This window comes from Lepisosteus platostomus, chromosome 5, assembly GCF_059453375.1.
Source record: "Lepisosteus platostomus isolate fLepPlt1 chromosome 5, fLepPlt1.hap1, whole genome shotgun sequence".
Taxonomy (NCBI): domain Eukaryota; kingdom Metazoa; phylum Chordata; class Actinopteri; order Semionotiformes; family Lepisosteidae; genus Lepisosteus; species Lepisosteus platostomus.
The window spans coordinates 62,093,971-62,110,333 of record NC_142615.1 but is presented as its reverse complement, the minus strand read 5'-3'; the positions used below and the strand labels follow the sequence as shown (position 1 = coordinate 62,110,333).

General features: G+C 43.3%; 1 protein-coding gene across 1 annotated transcript in view; it reads right to left on the bottom strand.

Moving 5' to 3' along the window:
- Positions 1 to 888: 888 nt before the first annotated feature.
- LOC148670757 (scavenger receptor cysteine-rich type 1 protein M130-like) overlaps positions 889 to 16,363 on the bottom strand; it is a 34,881-nt gene continuing 19,406 nt past the window's right edge. Inside the window, exons 9-28 of the mRNA XM_088632975.1 lie at positions 15,365 to 15,592; positions 15,251 to 15,272; positions 15,044 to 15,165; positions 12,906 to 13,220; positions 11,095 to 11,409; positions 10,163 to 10,480; positions 9,689 to 9,721; positions 9,528 to 9,566; positions 8,922 to 9,236; positions 8,052 to 8,354; positions 6,940 to 7,011; positions 6,192 to 6,506; positions 5,925 to 5,957; positions 5,697 to 5,735; positions 5,452 to 5,595; positions 5,135 to 5,233; positions 4,778 to 4,849; positions 3,988 to 4,122; positions 1,043 to 1,126; positions 889 to 908 (exon numbers count right to left, since the gene is read on the bottom strand). Of these exons, the coding sequence (XP_088489101.1) occupies positions 889 to 908; positions 1,043 to 1,126; positions 3,988 to 4,122; positions 4,778 to 4,849; positions 5,135 to 5,233; positions 5,452 to 5,595; positions 5,697 to 5,735; positions 5,925 to 5,957; positions 6,192 to 6,506; positions 6,940 to 7,011; positions 8,052 to 8,354; positions 8,922 to 9,236; positions 9,528 to 9,566; positions 9,689 to 9,721; positions 10,163 to 10,480; positions 11,095 to 11,409; positions 12,906 to 13,220; positions 15,044 to 15,165; positions 15,251 to 15,272; positions 15,365 to 15,592 (3,023 nt within the window). The remainder of the gene's footprint in view (positions 909 to 1,042; positions 1,127 to 3,987; positions 4,123 to 4,777; positions 4,850 to 5,134; positions 5,234 to 5,451; positions 5,596 to 5,696; positions 5,736 to 5,924; positions 5,958 to 6,191; positions 6,507 to 6,939; positions 7,012 to 8,051; positions 8,355 to 8,921; positions 9,237 to 9,527; positions 9,567 to 9,688; positions 9,722 to 10,162; positions 10,481 to 11,094; positions 11,410 to 12,905; positions 13,221 to 15,043; positions 15,166 to 15,250; positions 15,273 to 15,364; positions 15,593 to 16,363) is intronic.

The following is a 16,363-nucleotide window of genomic DNA, read 5'->3' as shown; positions in this document are numbered from 1 at the left end:
CTTTGAAGGCCCTGAGAATTGGAAATGTTGACAATAGCCATGCGTATCTAGATTTTTGAAAACACTTCCATAGTCACAATAGTATAGTGAATGGATGTTTTAAGTTGTTGTAATAATCAGAGATTGGAACAGTACATTGTGAGAGTATTTGCTGATTTTATGAACCAATCTAAATAATATACAATTTATTGATAGAAGCATGACATGATCTGCAGTGATACAAATGGCTGTTAGTGGAGTAATGGTTGGAGTAAACAGAATAGTTGTTACAATATTGTAGTCAAAAGCCTTGAAGTAAGTTAGTAGTTTTCCATATAAAATTAGGAAGAATTGATGATTTAGTGCAGATTTGACTTATGCTCATGAAGTACTAATTCTCTAAATACAGTGAGGAAATACTTTGACAGTATTTTCTGGATTTATTATTTCTCCCTGCAGTATTTCTTCCTGGTCTTGGGGATTCTGAAGCTTTGTTCTGCCCAGACCTCACTCTCTCAGAATTGATTGGCTGCTGATCAATTTAAATCATCTGATTGGCTAGGTGACAGTAGGTAGGTTTCAAAGAGACTCTGATCTATGAGATCTGACCCTGTAGCAGTACAGTCTCTCAGCTTGTATTGGCTAATATTGATCCCTGCGGGACAGAGCAGAGTGAAGCCACTACTACTGAAAAATGCCTGAAGCCCCCTTGTCTTGGATGAGAGTGGCACAGAGATGGATTACTGGGGGTTATCTTCCCATCCCTGAACTACATCACCCACACTGGCTGTAGCCCCATTTACCTAAAGTGGTGCCTCCCTCACTGTCCCCCACATCACTGTATCCAGAGGGTGTCTCGTCAGAGAGGAGTCTCCCTGTGAAACGAAGAGCAGGTCAGTAATGGCTCTGTCATTCTGACACAAACTGGCCTGTAAGAGAGCTTTTCTCTTCCAGTTAGTGTTTATTTGCTGGTGTGAAATTAGGTTGTAACTAATTTCTAATGACAAAGGTTAGTGCAGGCTGGTACAGGGCATACTCATAAGTCTTAATTATAATAACTCACCTGACACAGTGTCTGGGCTCTGGGGAGAAGTTACAGCATCATCATAGTGCTCTGGAGCCTCTTCTTTCACAGAGCACATCTCTCCTGAACCACACAGAGACAGGTTTACTGTTACAAATCAGATTTAACCTGTTAGTCCGGATCGCGGTAACCGAGGGGCACTCCTGTCTCCCCAGATGACACTTTATATTATTAAGATAAATGCGAGATAAACAATGTTTGTTTGAAACCACTCCACAAATTTTCTCACATGCACGTATTCTCCAATATCACCACCTGAGCGAGGGCAGAGTGCAAGACCTGGAAATATATAGCCCAAGGGAAAGAGAGGGACCGGAAGGACAGCAGGCAGGAAACTAGGGACAGGACAGAGAAGGAGCACCCTCTGGCTGCAGAGGGTGTGACAGTACCCCCCCCCTTCATGGGCGGCTCCTGATACAAATAAATAAGCTGCACAGCACTAGGGGGAGGAAAAACCTCATTTAACTGAAAAGAAACCTGCGGGAGTCCACGGCTGGGAGCTACCCCCTCCTCCGGGGTAAAAACCTTTATTGGGTGGAGGAAGGGGGGTCGAGTAGAGCTCCGGAGACTTAAAACAAAAAAGTACACAAGCACAAACACAACAGACAAAAACCTGGGAAAGACCAGGGAGACAAACCACGAAAAACAGATAGCAGGGGGGACCAAAACGGAGGGGAAACCAGGAAGAAAAAAAATCAAAACAAAAGGCAAAAAACAAGAAAAAACTACAAAAAACCCCGGGGGAAAATACCGCAGACTGGGCAATGGGCACATTCTAACGCTGATATAGGAGTGGACAACCTGAGGAAAGCCAGACCGTAGTCGCTCACAGACACAGATTCCCGGAGTGATATCCAGCGAAAAGAATGGAGGAACGGCAGAACTCACCAAGCTGATGCTGATATCGGAGTGGACAACCCGAGGAAAGCCAGACCGCAGTCCGCTCACAGACACGGATGCCCGGAGTGATATCCAGCAATCAGAATGGGAGAGCCAGCTCAACATTCAATCACTGATATCGGAGTGATCTACCCGAGAAAAGCCAGGTGCAGGACCCGCTCACAGGCACGGAAGATCGGAGTGATATCCAGCGATTAGAATAGAGGAACCAACTAATAATAAACAAAAAAAAATAGCCCAGAGCAAGAGAAAAAAAAAACTGCGGCAAGACAAAAAGCGCCGCTCGCGGGGTCAGAAGGTGGCTAAGTATTCTGTCACGGATGTCCAAAGGGACTAACCGTGGGGAGCAGGAGAGCGGAAAAAGACCCATATGCGTAGCAGCGAGACGGGAAAAAGGCCCGGGCTCGATAGTGCAAAGAGTTCAGGAATGCTGTATAGAAACCTATGCCCTCAGGGAGCGGACGTGGGGCGCCCTGGTGCTAGGCGGGTCTCAGGACATCCAAACATCAATGCTGAGCGAGGGCAGAGTGCAAGACCCGGAAATATATATAGCCCAAGGGAAAGAGAGGGACCGGAAGGACAGCAGGCAGGAAACTAGGAACAGGACAGAGAAGGAGTTTTTTTTCCCATATGTTTGTCTGCTGAGTGGACACATTAAGAAATATAAGAAATTTGACTATTCACACTCAAAGCCAAGGGGGTTAGCTTCAATTTTAGACCTGCTATGTTCTGCTGCAGAGATATAACAAATGTTTTAGGGGGAGGAAATTCCAGGTAGAAATTGTCTAAATATGTCAATGTTAATAAGTAGTTGGAGACCTGGGAACATGGTTATATAATAAATTTCACATAACTCTATTTTGTTTAAATTAAAATGGTGAATGACAGAGTAGCCTGTATCAGAACAAAAAGCAATGGTGTGAATCATTGTTAAATATCTGAAGAAGAGCTGGACACTGGCAGCAGAACAACCCAGAGAATAATCCAGACTCAGTGTGATGTTCTGTGCAGTGCACAGAGAGAGTAAAGAGAGTCAGACTCACTGGGATTGGTGCAGGAATTCTCTGTAGGATTGGACTGAAATAACCCACCTGACAAGGCATTTGGACTGTGAGGTATAGTTACAGCATCATCATAGTACTCTGGGGCTGTCAAGGAACCAATACGTGGAATAGGAGGATCCTTATGCGTGACCGGAATCCCACAGGACACAGAGTAGCAAAGGGACAATCCAAAAGACAAAATCCAAAGGCAGGGTCGATAAGGGAGGCAAAGGGTCCGGTAACGAGAGATATTCAAAACAATTCAAAGGCAAAATCCAGAAGATTCGTAACGGGAGATCAGTCAAAAGGTTAGGAAATGCACACTGGAGAATACTAAGATAGGCTTCTCAATAATGAGCATGGGAAGGTGTGCGAAGGGGGTTTAAATACTGAAAGGAAAGGGGTGTGATTGGATGATTGGTTAGGGAGTGAGAATTTGAGGAATCTGATGCATGTGAGAATGTGCTGGGTTCAATCAGGGATGAGATTGGGAAGCAGAGGTTCCGGGAATGTAACGTCGTTTGCGAGGGAGAGTGTGGGGCGTGAGAGGGGCCTCTTCTTTCACAGAGGACATCAGCTCTCCTAAAGCACACAGAGCACAGCTTCACTGTCACACAGCAGAACACATATCATCTAGAGCACAGGACTCCTGGAGCTCCTCAGAATACACTGATTAACTGAACATCACACTAGAACTAAAATTCCAGACTAAATACGGGAGATCAGGGAACCTGATTTCTAATCCTATTCACTTCCATAATAAATATAAAACTACTCCTAGATTTTAACTTATTTGGGCGGGGTGAAGATGTGAAACCTATGAGATACTGAAGAGGAGCTGGACACTGGCAGCACAGTGACCCAGACTGATAGCGCAGAGCTGAGACCATAGAGAGTCAGTTTAATGTGACTCTTGCGGAGTAACTGAAAACCCAGTATTCAGAGGCTGAGATAAAAGGGAGAGTAGAGAGTCAGACTCACTGGGATTGGTGCAGGGTTTCTCTTTGGGACTGGACTGAAATAACCAACCTGACAAAGCGTCTGGTCTCTGAGGTACAGTTACAGCATCATCATAGTGCTCTGGGATCTCTTCTTTCAGAGACGTTATCGAGTCTCCTGAACCACACAGAGACACAGAGAATATACACTTCAGGACTCTGACTCACTTAACCACAGTGCTGCAATCACTTTTAACATTAATAACAAACTGATGTTCATATGAACTGCAAAGTAAGTAAAATATGTTTTCTATGTAGTTATAGTAAAGTGCAATTCTAAATGCTTTGTGAGATAAAAGTAAGGCAAAACTCCAGGGTGAGTCTTATAAACAGCAATCAACAGAATCTTTAATAATTAGGTCAGGATGCTGGTGTTAATATCTCATCTGAAAGGCAGTGTTTATTGCCTTTAGTTTCCCTATCATCATAGTGGGACAACGATCCTGATTTCTGCTCCTGAGGGAAACAGTAACTGTTGCATCAACACTAGTTAGAGCTGCAGCCTAACTATTCTTTAAAGGTATCCTCTCCCTCTACTGATAAAGTCTAGTTTTGTTTTGTCTTAGCCTCTGTAATCTGTTAAGATCAGGCCAGCATTAGGCAACACTGAAGAGCAGAGTTAATAAGGTGTCAAACACCAGAGGTTAAATTTGTAAGATTCAGGATTTTCTACACAAGTTCTCTAGATTTCAACCTGGTTTGGGATGAGAGTGAGTACTGGACTGCAGATGCCCCACTCCCACACTGATCCCCCTGACTCCATCTCCCCTCACCTGGTACTGGGTCTCCCTCACTATCCTCCACATCATTGTATCCAGAGGGCAGCTCGTCAGAGAGGAATCTCCCTGTGAACAGGAGGACAGATCAATAATACCTGCAGTCAGACAGCAGCCTCACTGTCCTCTACTGGCTGTTCCCACTGTGTGAGAAGCCAGAGTGTGAAAAGTAACACAGAGTTTGTTTTTAGATCAGGCACAGTGCTGTGCTGATTTTCTTTACTCATGTTGACATACCTCTTGAGAAAGAACTACTATCTGAAACCAGTGTGGTGAGATATTCTACAAGTGTAAGTCTTCAGATCCTCCTCAGAGGGTGAAGACCAATCACACCTGAACACTCTCTCCACTCACCTCTCCCGGAGATGTTGTAGGTTCCCTCTCTGGCCAGTTTGTACTCTATTAGCTCGTAGACAGCATCATGATAGGGGGTGGGTGCTCCCTTAGATAGGGCTGTGTTAGGAAACAAACACTCAGGATTAACATGCAGTGAGGGGAATAGAAGGTATTCAGTTCAGTGCTAAACTTTGTCTTGGGCATCTGTGCACATAAATATTATAATTCTTCACATCTGCAAATTTCTGCAGATCTCGATCTTAGAGTAAAGTCCACATATCAGTTTCATGTGAGTGATAGTAGTGACCACCAGAGGTCACTAGTTCCCTCCCTACCTTTCCTCAGCTTCCTGTTGTGGATCAGCTGCCACACTAACAGGGCCAACATCACAAAAAGCAGAGCCCCCAGTGGCAGGAGGACCGGGAGCGAGACGGAGAGGCCTCCCAGAAGCTGTGTCTGGGGTGTTGTCCTGGTGCTGCCTGAGGGAGAGGGACACAGATCAGAAAATGATCTTCTGTGTCTTAATCTTCAATCTCAGTAGTGATCTAATCTGGACAGAGATTAGAAACTGGGGATTTACCTGTTTTCACTGAAGAAGTGCTGGTGGAAGTAGGAAGAGCTATAATAGAAGATAAAATGTTTTTTGATGACAAGATTCACAACAATTCTTCTGTATTTCTTGACAAAAATTAAACAGAGAGGCCACAGTTCATAGAGAGAGCAGTACTTCTGAAAATCATGCAATCTGCCAGCAGCATCATTTAGACAAACCAGAATGTATTTTATTCCCTTCTATCAACTGCATTACCTGTTCTCACTGGATGGCTTTGGGATTCCCAACCTGAAAAAAAAAAGAAAAGGGATGGGTCGAGATTCAAGAGTATGAAAGAGAGATGATGAGCCAAGACAAACACACACTGCACTAATATAGAGTATTTAATGGCCACAAGGGCTCATACTAATTGTTTTTCTAATAGGCAGAATTTGTATTTGCATCTTCATTTTTATTTACATTTGTATTCCTGTACTGAGAGCAGCCCCAAATACCCTGGGGCCTCCAGCAGCTCCCACTCACCTGTACAGATGACCCCAGCGTCCTCCTTGTGCCGACAGTCGCTCTGTCCCAGGGGAGGGTGCCAGCAATCCCACAAGTGGAGCTCACTGCCCCTGCAGTTCACCTCGTCCAGCGAGATGGTGCTGTTTCCTGGTCCAAATGATCCGTTTCCCACTGCGCTCACTGCGTCTCCACAGCCCAGCTGTCTGCAGACCACCTGGGCATCTTGCAGGTCCCAGGAGTCGTCACAGACTGTCCCCCAGGAGCTATTGTGATAAACCTCCACCCTCCCAGAGCAGGCACCTCCTCCTCCGACCAGCCTGAGGGGCCACTGGTCTAGTGAACAAAATAAAACTGATTAACAGACAGAGACACAAACCTCATCAGCCTGAGGGGCCAGTAGTCTAGAGATTGGTTTGACACATCTTATCCACATCAAAGTAAAATACATCTCGGCTACTGTCTGGTTTGTGCACAAACTGTTATGTGTGAAACAAAATTGAAGAACACCTCCTCCTCCAACCAGCCTGAATGGCCAATAGTCTAGGGAACTAAATAAACCTGATTAACAGACACAGAGACACAAACTCCACCAGCCTGTGTTCCATTCTATGTTCCTCCTTCCTGGTTTGACACATTTAATAAACATCAAAACAAATACAGCTATTCTACTGTCTAATTCAGTGCACTGACTGTATTTGTTATTTGTGAAACACAATTTAAGAATTTATTTATTTTATCAAAATACAGACACATTTTGTAAACTCACTTGAACATGTTTCCTGGCCTGAGGCTGTGGAACAGGATTTAAAACTCCGGGACACAGCCTTCTTCTCTTCATCTAAAAGAAGGAAAACCCTGTTAATTTAAGATTAATAACTTTTATACTGGACATTATGACATTAATGAGTATCATGTCAGAATGTGTAAGCTGCAAGTATGAGTACTCGTGCAGTCATTATGTCTTTTTTTTTTTCTTTCGTATTAGATATTTATTTACTTTAATTTTTAATTTTTGGATCGTGTATATAACAAATATTGATTGCAACTTGAAAATGCTGTGACTGCCAGCTGTAAAGCTACAAAATATGGAAACTGTGTGAATGTCTGAATACATTTGTAAGGCACTTGCATGCATACCACTTGGTAAACTGCTGGACTTAATGTTTCACACACTCTGGGATTAGGGATTAGAAACACTAAAATCTATTCAGGGATCTGATAAAACTAAAATTCATCACTTTTGATAAGTGACAGCTCACCTTATTTCATAATTAGCAGATTGTTCAGTCTCAGAATTGGGAAATACTGTAATCAGTAATGGGCAAGGCTAAACAGATATTGTGTAACTCAAGATAAACACCACACATACAGAACATTATTTGCTAGGGATAAGCAATATGAAATCACTTTTACACTTTTACAACTATTGCTCTTTGGCAATCGCAACCTGTTGTATACAGATCGAACATCAATGATCGAACATTCTCTTCAATGAAGACATTTAAAATTCCTTTGAAACTCAAAATATTTTATTCGTTTTTTCTTTGATAATAATGACAAGCATGTTAGTCTCAAACATCATTTTTAGATTGTAATAAAAGCCACTAGGAACAGTTTTTGTGAAACTAATCAATTGTCGATGTGATTATGTGTTCCCCCCTGTTTTGTGCAGATTTATGTCAAATTAGCTTCTGGGCCATCCCATCATAATCCTAACCTTCACAATGTTACTGTCCACAACAGACTGTGGTCAAATACAGCGAAACACTGGGCTGTCTGTAGTCTAGTCATGATCTCCTTCCCCTTCACCCTCTCCTTCATACACACACACATCCAGCCCCTGACGACCCTCTGACAGGTGGAAGAGGGAGTCCTTACCTGAGCAGGTGATCAGAGCCACTTTAGAGTCTGTGCACTGGGTATGATTCCAGGCTGAGGAGGGGCAGTGCCACAGCGTGGAGTCGTGAGGGCGGCATTTAAATTCATCAAGCCAGTGAGGAGCGGAGTCCCGTCTGGGGGCTGAATCGATGAAATGCCCACTCTTCCCACAGTTTAGCTCCTGACAGATTAGACTCACTGTGTCCTCACTCATCCTATTTGAGCACACGTTGCCCCAGGTGCCATTGTAGAAAACCTCCAGCTGACCAGAACAGCCCTCGGCCAGTCGCAGCTCCTTGAACTCTGGGGACACACAAGTGGATAGACTGAGAGAACCCTGCTCTGAACTGATACAGACTTTCTAGATTAAACACCTCAGATAGAAACAGTGTGTCTGCTAACTACTGTGACATTAGATTATCATGATCTTTTTTCCCCAAATCATATTAATGTAATAGAATGGAATGTTGTTTTTCAATAAAAAACAATGCAATGGTGACATTTTTTTTAAATTAGTGCCAACATCAGTTTGTAATTTTTCTGTAAATTACAATCTAAATTGAGAATCTTTTGATTATTATGTTAAGACTTGCATCATCCAGGTAGATGCTGTACATTGGTGATGGTGGAGGGGAGTCCCCATTACCCGTAAAGCGCTTTGAGTGGAGTGTCCAGAAAAACGCTATGTAATTGTAACCTGTAAGCAATTATTATTATTAATTATTATTAAGCACCCTATTAGAATTACAATACTATTTGTTTTCACATTACTGTCCCTGTTCTTTTCTTGAACTGGGGATACTGTACTTGCTCCTGGCAGTGAACAAGCTGTTGTATGAACACAGTCCTGGTGTGACTGGAGACCTGTACCTGAACACACCACTCCCACGTCCTCCTTGTGTCCACAGTCATGCTGTCCCCACCTTGCTGAGGGACACTCCCACAGAGATGACTCATTCCCCAGACAGCCCACCTCGTCCAGCCAGATGGGTCCAGTTCCCTGGCTGAAGGAGGCTGGCACTGGGGCACTGAGGGTCGTCCCACACTGGAGCTGCCTGCACACCACGTGAGAGTCTGCCAGGTCCCAGGAGTCATCGCAGACTGTCCCCCAGGATCCATTGTGATAAACCTCTAGCCTCCCAGCACAGTCACTTCCTCCTCCAACTAGCCTGAGGGAGTGCTGGTCTAGGAGCAGAGAGTCAGAGGTCAGTGCAGTAGATCTAAGAGATCACTATGACCTCTAGTGGGAGATAATTTGCTGAACATCACCTAAGGGGCACCAGATGCAGTGCAAGTAGCTTTTACGTCCTGCTGTCTCACAGAACCTGACTGCGTGTGTTAGAGAGATTGAGTGGGACAGTGTTGAAAACCTCCACACACACCTGCTGCCTCACACAACCACAGTCTGAGATGAGTAACAGAGATGCCAACGCACACTGAGAGCCCTGGAGATACAGAACAAGGACCAGTTCATACCTGGTGTTACTGAGGAAGGAACAGAGGAAGATGGGATACCTATCAAACACACAGAGAGAGAAAGCGGAGTGTGAGCTGTGTGTGAGAGGAGCAATTTAACACCAGCGATGAAACTACAATTAAAACAGCACTGACTAATGACAAAATCATTCTCACTTTACCATTTCCAAGTGAATCGTTGCTACTTTTGGATTCTGTAAAAGAGAAGGAAGGAGCTCATTAATGTCCACAGGATTGATCTTTCACCAGTGGAGTGTCAGTTGTGTGTGTGTCACAAAAATAACTTCTATTAACCTTGAGCTCCGGATTCTCACTTTCTCTGTTGTGCAGTACCCTCCTTACGTACGCTCTGGGTTAATTAATGGATTAATTGCAGATATCAGGCAATTACATTTAATATTATATATATATAATTTAATTACAGTATATTGAGTTCCAGGATATTCTTTCATCGGTGATCTGAATAACAAATATACATGTGATTTTTACTGTATTTTTAGTGAAAATACACTGAAATGCATTAACAAATAACATTTGGGCATCTGGCTGTATGTAACAGAGCAGTTATTTGGTCAATCGTGAAGACAGTGTGCTGCTGTGTGTAAACACATGATTTTTAAACACATGATTCTCACCAGAGCAGATGACCCCTGCATCCTGTCCATGAGAGCACCCTGCTCTGCCCCATGAAGAGACAGCGCAATGTGAGAGACGGCTCTCATTGCCCCGGCACTCAAACACATCAGCCCATACTGGTCCACTGCCCTGTCCAAACCAGGCCTGTCCTGGAGCTGCTACAGCCTCCCCGCAGCCCAGCTGCTGGCAGAGAACACTGGCATCTCTCAGGTCCCAGTACTGGTCACACACTGTCCCCCAGTCCTTGAAGAGCCACTGTAACTCCACTCGGCCAGAGCAGGAGTCAGAGCCGTTCATCAGCCTGAACTCTGTGTATCCTGCAGATAGGACAGGGGAGAGAGAGCAGACACAGTGTCATAACACAAAAAAATCCTGCAACATCTAGCAGTTATCCTCAACTCACCTTCAAGTATACAGTAAACCCTCAACATAATACCACAGATGAATGGAACTCTAGAGCTCTTCACTGATTAAATCCACAGTACTGACTCAGACAGAGTTATACTAACACTGATGAATGAGGCTTATTCAACTCTTTACTAATTAAAAAGCTGTGTGAATTCAAGGGCAGAACAGAGCAGGTCTAAGTTATATTTGTTATTTCTGTTTTTCTTTTAGAGAACAAATCTAAACCATTTTACATATAATTACCATTAGTCAGCCTTAATTTTACACTTCAAGAAAAAAAACTGGATGAGACACTCAGAGCCACTGTATCAAAAGACACAGGGCTGCTGCCCCTGCTGTATTGGCATTGAGTCAAGGGAGAGGTTATAGAGCAAAGATTACTGGAAAGGACATGCTTCAGATTTATGTTGCAGTGAGCAGGTGACTGGCAGGAGTTGAGTGTTGTTTGTCTTTCCTAAACTTCTCTTATTTCAATTAGGAACTACATTAAAAAAATAAAAGGAATCAATTATCCTGCTCTTACCAAAACATACCAGTCCCACGTTGTTCTCAAGAGGGCAGTTCTGTGATTTTGTGGATGACTTTGGACAGGAGAAAATCTGAGATTCGTTGCCCTGGCACTGGAATTCCTCTGTCCAGACTTGTCCCTCCCCCTTCCCGAAATGAGCCCCCTTCAGCACCTGTGAGGGAATCCCACAGCCCAGCTGTCGACAGACAACTTCTGCGTCCTGCCAGTCAAAGTCAGAGTCACACACTGAGCCCCAGGTCTCTCCGTGCTGCACTTCCACTCTTCCAGAGCAGAGATTACTGCCTCCAACCAGTCTGACCCCTCGATGAGCTGGAATATCAGAACAATAACAGAGATCACTGTCCCTGACCAGTATGATCCCTTACACACACTCTAGAAAAGACCAGGACTGTCACAGCCTGGCACTACTGGAGCAGGACTGTCTGACCTGGACATTAACAGACACTCTGGACAAGACCAGGACTGTCACAGCCTGGCACTGCTGGAGCAGTACTGACTGACCTGGGCACTGACAGACAATGTGGACATGACCGGGAATGTGTTTCTTCACATGAAAGCAGATCTCAGTGAAAGACTCACAGTAATTTAACTCAGCGCTATTTACACACACCTGGGTCTAGCAGCCAGCTCCTGGCTATAGTGCATTGCAAGAAAATTCAGGAACATCGGATCTCCATAGAGGCCTTTAAAGGATCTTTAAGTCCCAATCTTTAAACACTAATTCCTCATCATGAGTACGTTCAACCCAACCTATTTTCCAATTTGACAGAGGAGGTAAGAGGTTAGACGTAAAATCTTCAATAGAAAAATAATTGAACAACTGGACTGAGCCAACAGAACATGATCTTGTTCATTTCTATTTATATACAATTCAGTATTGAGAGCTCATTGCACAAATCAATTCTGTGCTCATTTGTATCAGACTGACAGTTACTCAACCACCAAGAGTCTGCCCCTGGGCCAGCTGATACAGCACCTGAACACACAACACACTGCAGCACCAAGCTCTAAAACACCGAGTCCAAAATATCATGAAAACACATTAAAACACACCTTAAACTGACCAGATCACTGACATTGACACTGAAAAACCATTAAAACACACCTGATATTGACCAGATCCACTGACACCTGGAGAGAAGGCAAATCACTCCACAGCACACCAGAACCCCAGCATACTCTTGCCTCTCCAGTATTAAAACAGTAAGGGCAGACAGAGAACTAAATATAGACTCACTGACCACACTCTGGCTGTTTAAACTGACCGACACCCAATGTCCAGGGCAGACAAGGTGAACTACAGGCTCAGAATGACAGACAGAGACACTTCCAGTTATCCTGCTGTACAAACACATGTATGAGAAAGGAGAGTTTTCCCAAACTGAAGAGTCATGTGCTGAATTTACACTTTGTCCTTCATATAGTTATAGAATATAATTATCAGTAAATTATATCTTATGTAAGACATATATGTATTGCTTATATTTATAAATACTATATGATTTGTGTTTTATAGGATTTATTTTTATGTTTATTAAAAATATTCCTTGCTAATAGTAGACAGTAAGAGAGCGGGAGGAATAACTGTAGGGAAAAAGTAAGTGAGAGGTGATTGATAATTTATATGGTTTGGATTTATAAATAAAGGCACACAGTGACAGTGTGGAGTGTTCTCAGTGAGCAGGTCTCAGCAGGACAGGAGCAGTGGGAATGGGAGGATGGACAGATGGATCATGATGATGGACTCTAGATCAGTGAAGGAGTTTTAATTGTCCTCAGTGCTGGAGACAGTCTGTGTCTCCTACCTGAACAGATCACTCCAGCATCAGAGTCATGGGAAGCGCCATAGTGTTTCACTTCAGTGGTTCTGCAGTGCCTCAGCGCAGACTCTGAACCTCTGCAGGAGACCAAGCCCAGCAGGACTGATCCAGACCCTGGTCCGAAGTGAGATCCTCCTGGTGCTGAAATAGCAGATCCACAACCTAGCTGTCTGCACACCACTGTAGCATCATCCAGATCCCAGATAATACTGCGAACTGCCCCCCACTCTCCTTTATAATGAATCTCCACTGTCCCCTCACAGGGACTGGCACCATTAACCAGCCTCACATCAGCACTGCCTGTGGAGAGAGAGAAAAATACCATGTGTACAGGATATTTTGTATATTTATACTGCACATACTCAAAATATGTCAGACATTAAAATTTTCTTTAACCTGTTTGACTGGATTGCTAGTCCATCTTCGTGTGAACTAAAAACTAGGGACACACAGAAAGTGGAACACAGAAAGTCTAATATCATTTCAGACTCACAATATGTGTGAGATAGTAGATAATCTTCTAGCACAGTGACTATAGGAGGGGAGAGATTATGGAGAGTCTAGCAGCACAGTGACTGTGTCACATAACACCAGGCTACGGGAGGTAGGACCCTGTGCGTGGCAATTCAGGTATCTGTGGTTCAGTGCTGAAATGAGGGATGAAGACATGGTCTTGGGCAAAAGCTAGGAGGTCAAAAAGCCTGGAAGGTTCCGAGAACCAAAGGTACAAAAACAGGAGGTGAAGTCATAGTCGAGGACAAAAGGGTCAAAAGCCAGGAAGGTTCCGGGAAGAATTGCCGGGAGAGTAGAAATCACAAGACTAGGACTGGGAATATACAAGTACGGAGATCAGGGAGGAGACCTCAATCGTGAGCGAGGAAAAGAAGACAAGTGAGGGTTTAAGTAGTGCTGAGTTAATTGGTGCGTGGGCGTTTAGGGAGAGTAGAGGTCGTGGAAATGTGGGAGCGCTTGCATGCCTGCGTGCGATTCGTGACAGACTGTGTGTGAGATACTGGAGAGTCAAGCAGCACAGTGACCGTGTGTGAGATACTGGAGAGTCTACCAGCACTCTAACTGTGTGTAAGATACAAGCAGAATAATGACTGTGTGTGAGATACTGGAGAGTAAACAGCTTTATGATATGAGTAGTATCAGGGTCAGGTTAGAGATTTAAACACTAACAAGTCACCTTAGTCTGAATAGTGTGCTTTGAATATGAGAGATTCTCAGTAGTAATTCATCTTCAGTGTGCAATATGTAATATTGCTTCCATTATACATCAAAACACATTAACAGGCTTTTTACAGTTATACAGTATTTTCTCTGAAAATATTAAATATATCAATACTTTGCTTTTAGCTTTTACCTGCCAGGATCTTAATACTAAGTTCATACACTGCACATTCCTTACGTACAAATTGTGTTTATTTTTTTCTGCTTATCCACTGTGTTTTGAAGTTGTTTCTGAGACATTCTGATAAGTAATTATAAATTGAAGCCCTAGAAAATTTAGTAGGATAACATTATAAACCCTTTAGTAAAAGCAATTGTAAAGTTGTGCTGAGTTGTGCTATTTGCCTTCCAAATTACACAACAAGTCAGATGTTTTCTTGATATGTGTTAAATTAATGTGATTCTTATGATTTCAAACTAAATTAATTGTGATTCAGTATATTATATGAAAAATAATATTTAGACTCCTAATAGTCTCAATTTATTATTTTGTAGAATAGGTTTGTTGACTGGGTTTTGGAAGAAGGAGGGTCTTTATAGGAGATGTTTAGGGTTTGAGGTGAAATTTTTTTTAAAAAGAGGGCAATATGTCAGCTGAAGTTGGAGTGAGAACTGTGATTCTCACTGAAGAGAGGAAAGGATGCCAAAGAAGTCAGCCTGAGACAATCTCTCCAGGAAAGTGTTTACAGAAGGACCTGTGTGTCTCGGTAGAGAAAGTGAATTGTTTAATTCTGCCCACGTTTATTTTCACTTTTGTCTGTCTACTCAGCCTGCTTTACTCAGACATCTTGGCTTCAGTCTCCTTCTACCAGGTCAGTGCAGCAGGCATCAAAATATATGTATTTAGTTAAACTAATAAAAAAAGATCAAGTAGACCAAATGACTCCTACCTGAGCAAAGCAGGGACACTTCCTGTCCATCACTACAGTTGACTGTCTGTGGAGAACTGCAGTTCACCAGATGAGTCTCATCCCCAGAGCACTGAATACCTGTCAGACACACAGCACTGTCACTGTCCCATACAGAGAGGAGTTATAGACTTGTACTGCAGAGCACGGAATACCTGTCAGACACACAGCACTGTCACTGTCCCATACAGAGAGGAGTTATAGACTTGTACTGCAGAGCACGGAATACCTGTCAGACACACAGCACTGTCACTGTCCCATACAGAGAGGAGTTATAGACTTGTACTACAGAGCACTGAATACCTGTCAGACACACAGCACTGTCGCCTGTCCCATACACAGAGGGGAAATACATTTCCACTACAGATCCACAGCCCAGCTGTCTGCAGACCACAGAGGCCTCTCTGTAGCCCCAGGAGTGCTGGAGGAGTCTCCCCCAGGTGCTGTTGTAGTGAACCTCCACCCGGCCATCACAATGACTCCCTCCTCCTGACAGCCGGACTCCACCATCTAGAGCTGTCAGGGATGAATCTAAAAAAACAATAATCATGAGTATTTTCAGACACAGATCAGTAAAGCAAAACAAACTCATAGTGGGGTTATCAGGTATTTTATTTGGTAAAATTAACTTGTTACCCCACAGCTTATTATGTCCGAACATAGTGTTTTAAAAATAGTCATAATATTTTTTTAATATTCTTGCTTCAGACGTTTGCTAGGGTGTGAAATTCTAATATAACACTTACTCTCTCTTCTAATAATGTAATTATTACATATAATAATATATAAATATTCACTGGCTGATGACAACTGTGCACATCTTTTCTTTTCACCCTCCTTCACCTGGAATTAGCAGCTGAGTAGTGTCCTATAGAACAGCATGAATGTGGGTAATGGAAGCTAAATAGAAAGCAGATGTGGATGGATAACGTGGATGAATCTTGGGAACACTGTTATGCTGGAGCTCTGTGGAGATGAGAGAGGATTATGGGAACAGAGGCCAGAGAGAAAGGTGATCATGGTTGTGCTGTGGACTGTGGGAAAGACAGCTGGGTGAGAGGTGGCAACTGATGTGCTGGAGCTCTTTGGAGGTTAGGCCAGTTTGAAAAGTGAGAAATATTTAGTGATTTAGATTGCTTTTACTGGCATTTTGAACAGTTGGTCTGATATGGCTGACTTGGAGACCAAGACCATGTAAATGGATTTGGTTGCTTCATGAGCAAATGGCAGAAATTTGGATTTGACATCCTACTGATCTGTTATTTAAAGCTTTCTTAATTCTGAAAAAGTGAATATGCATTG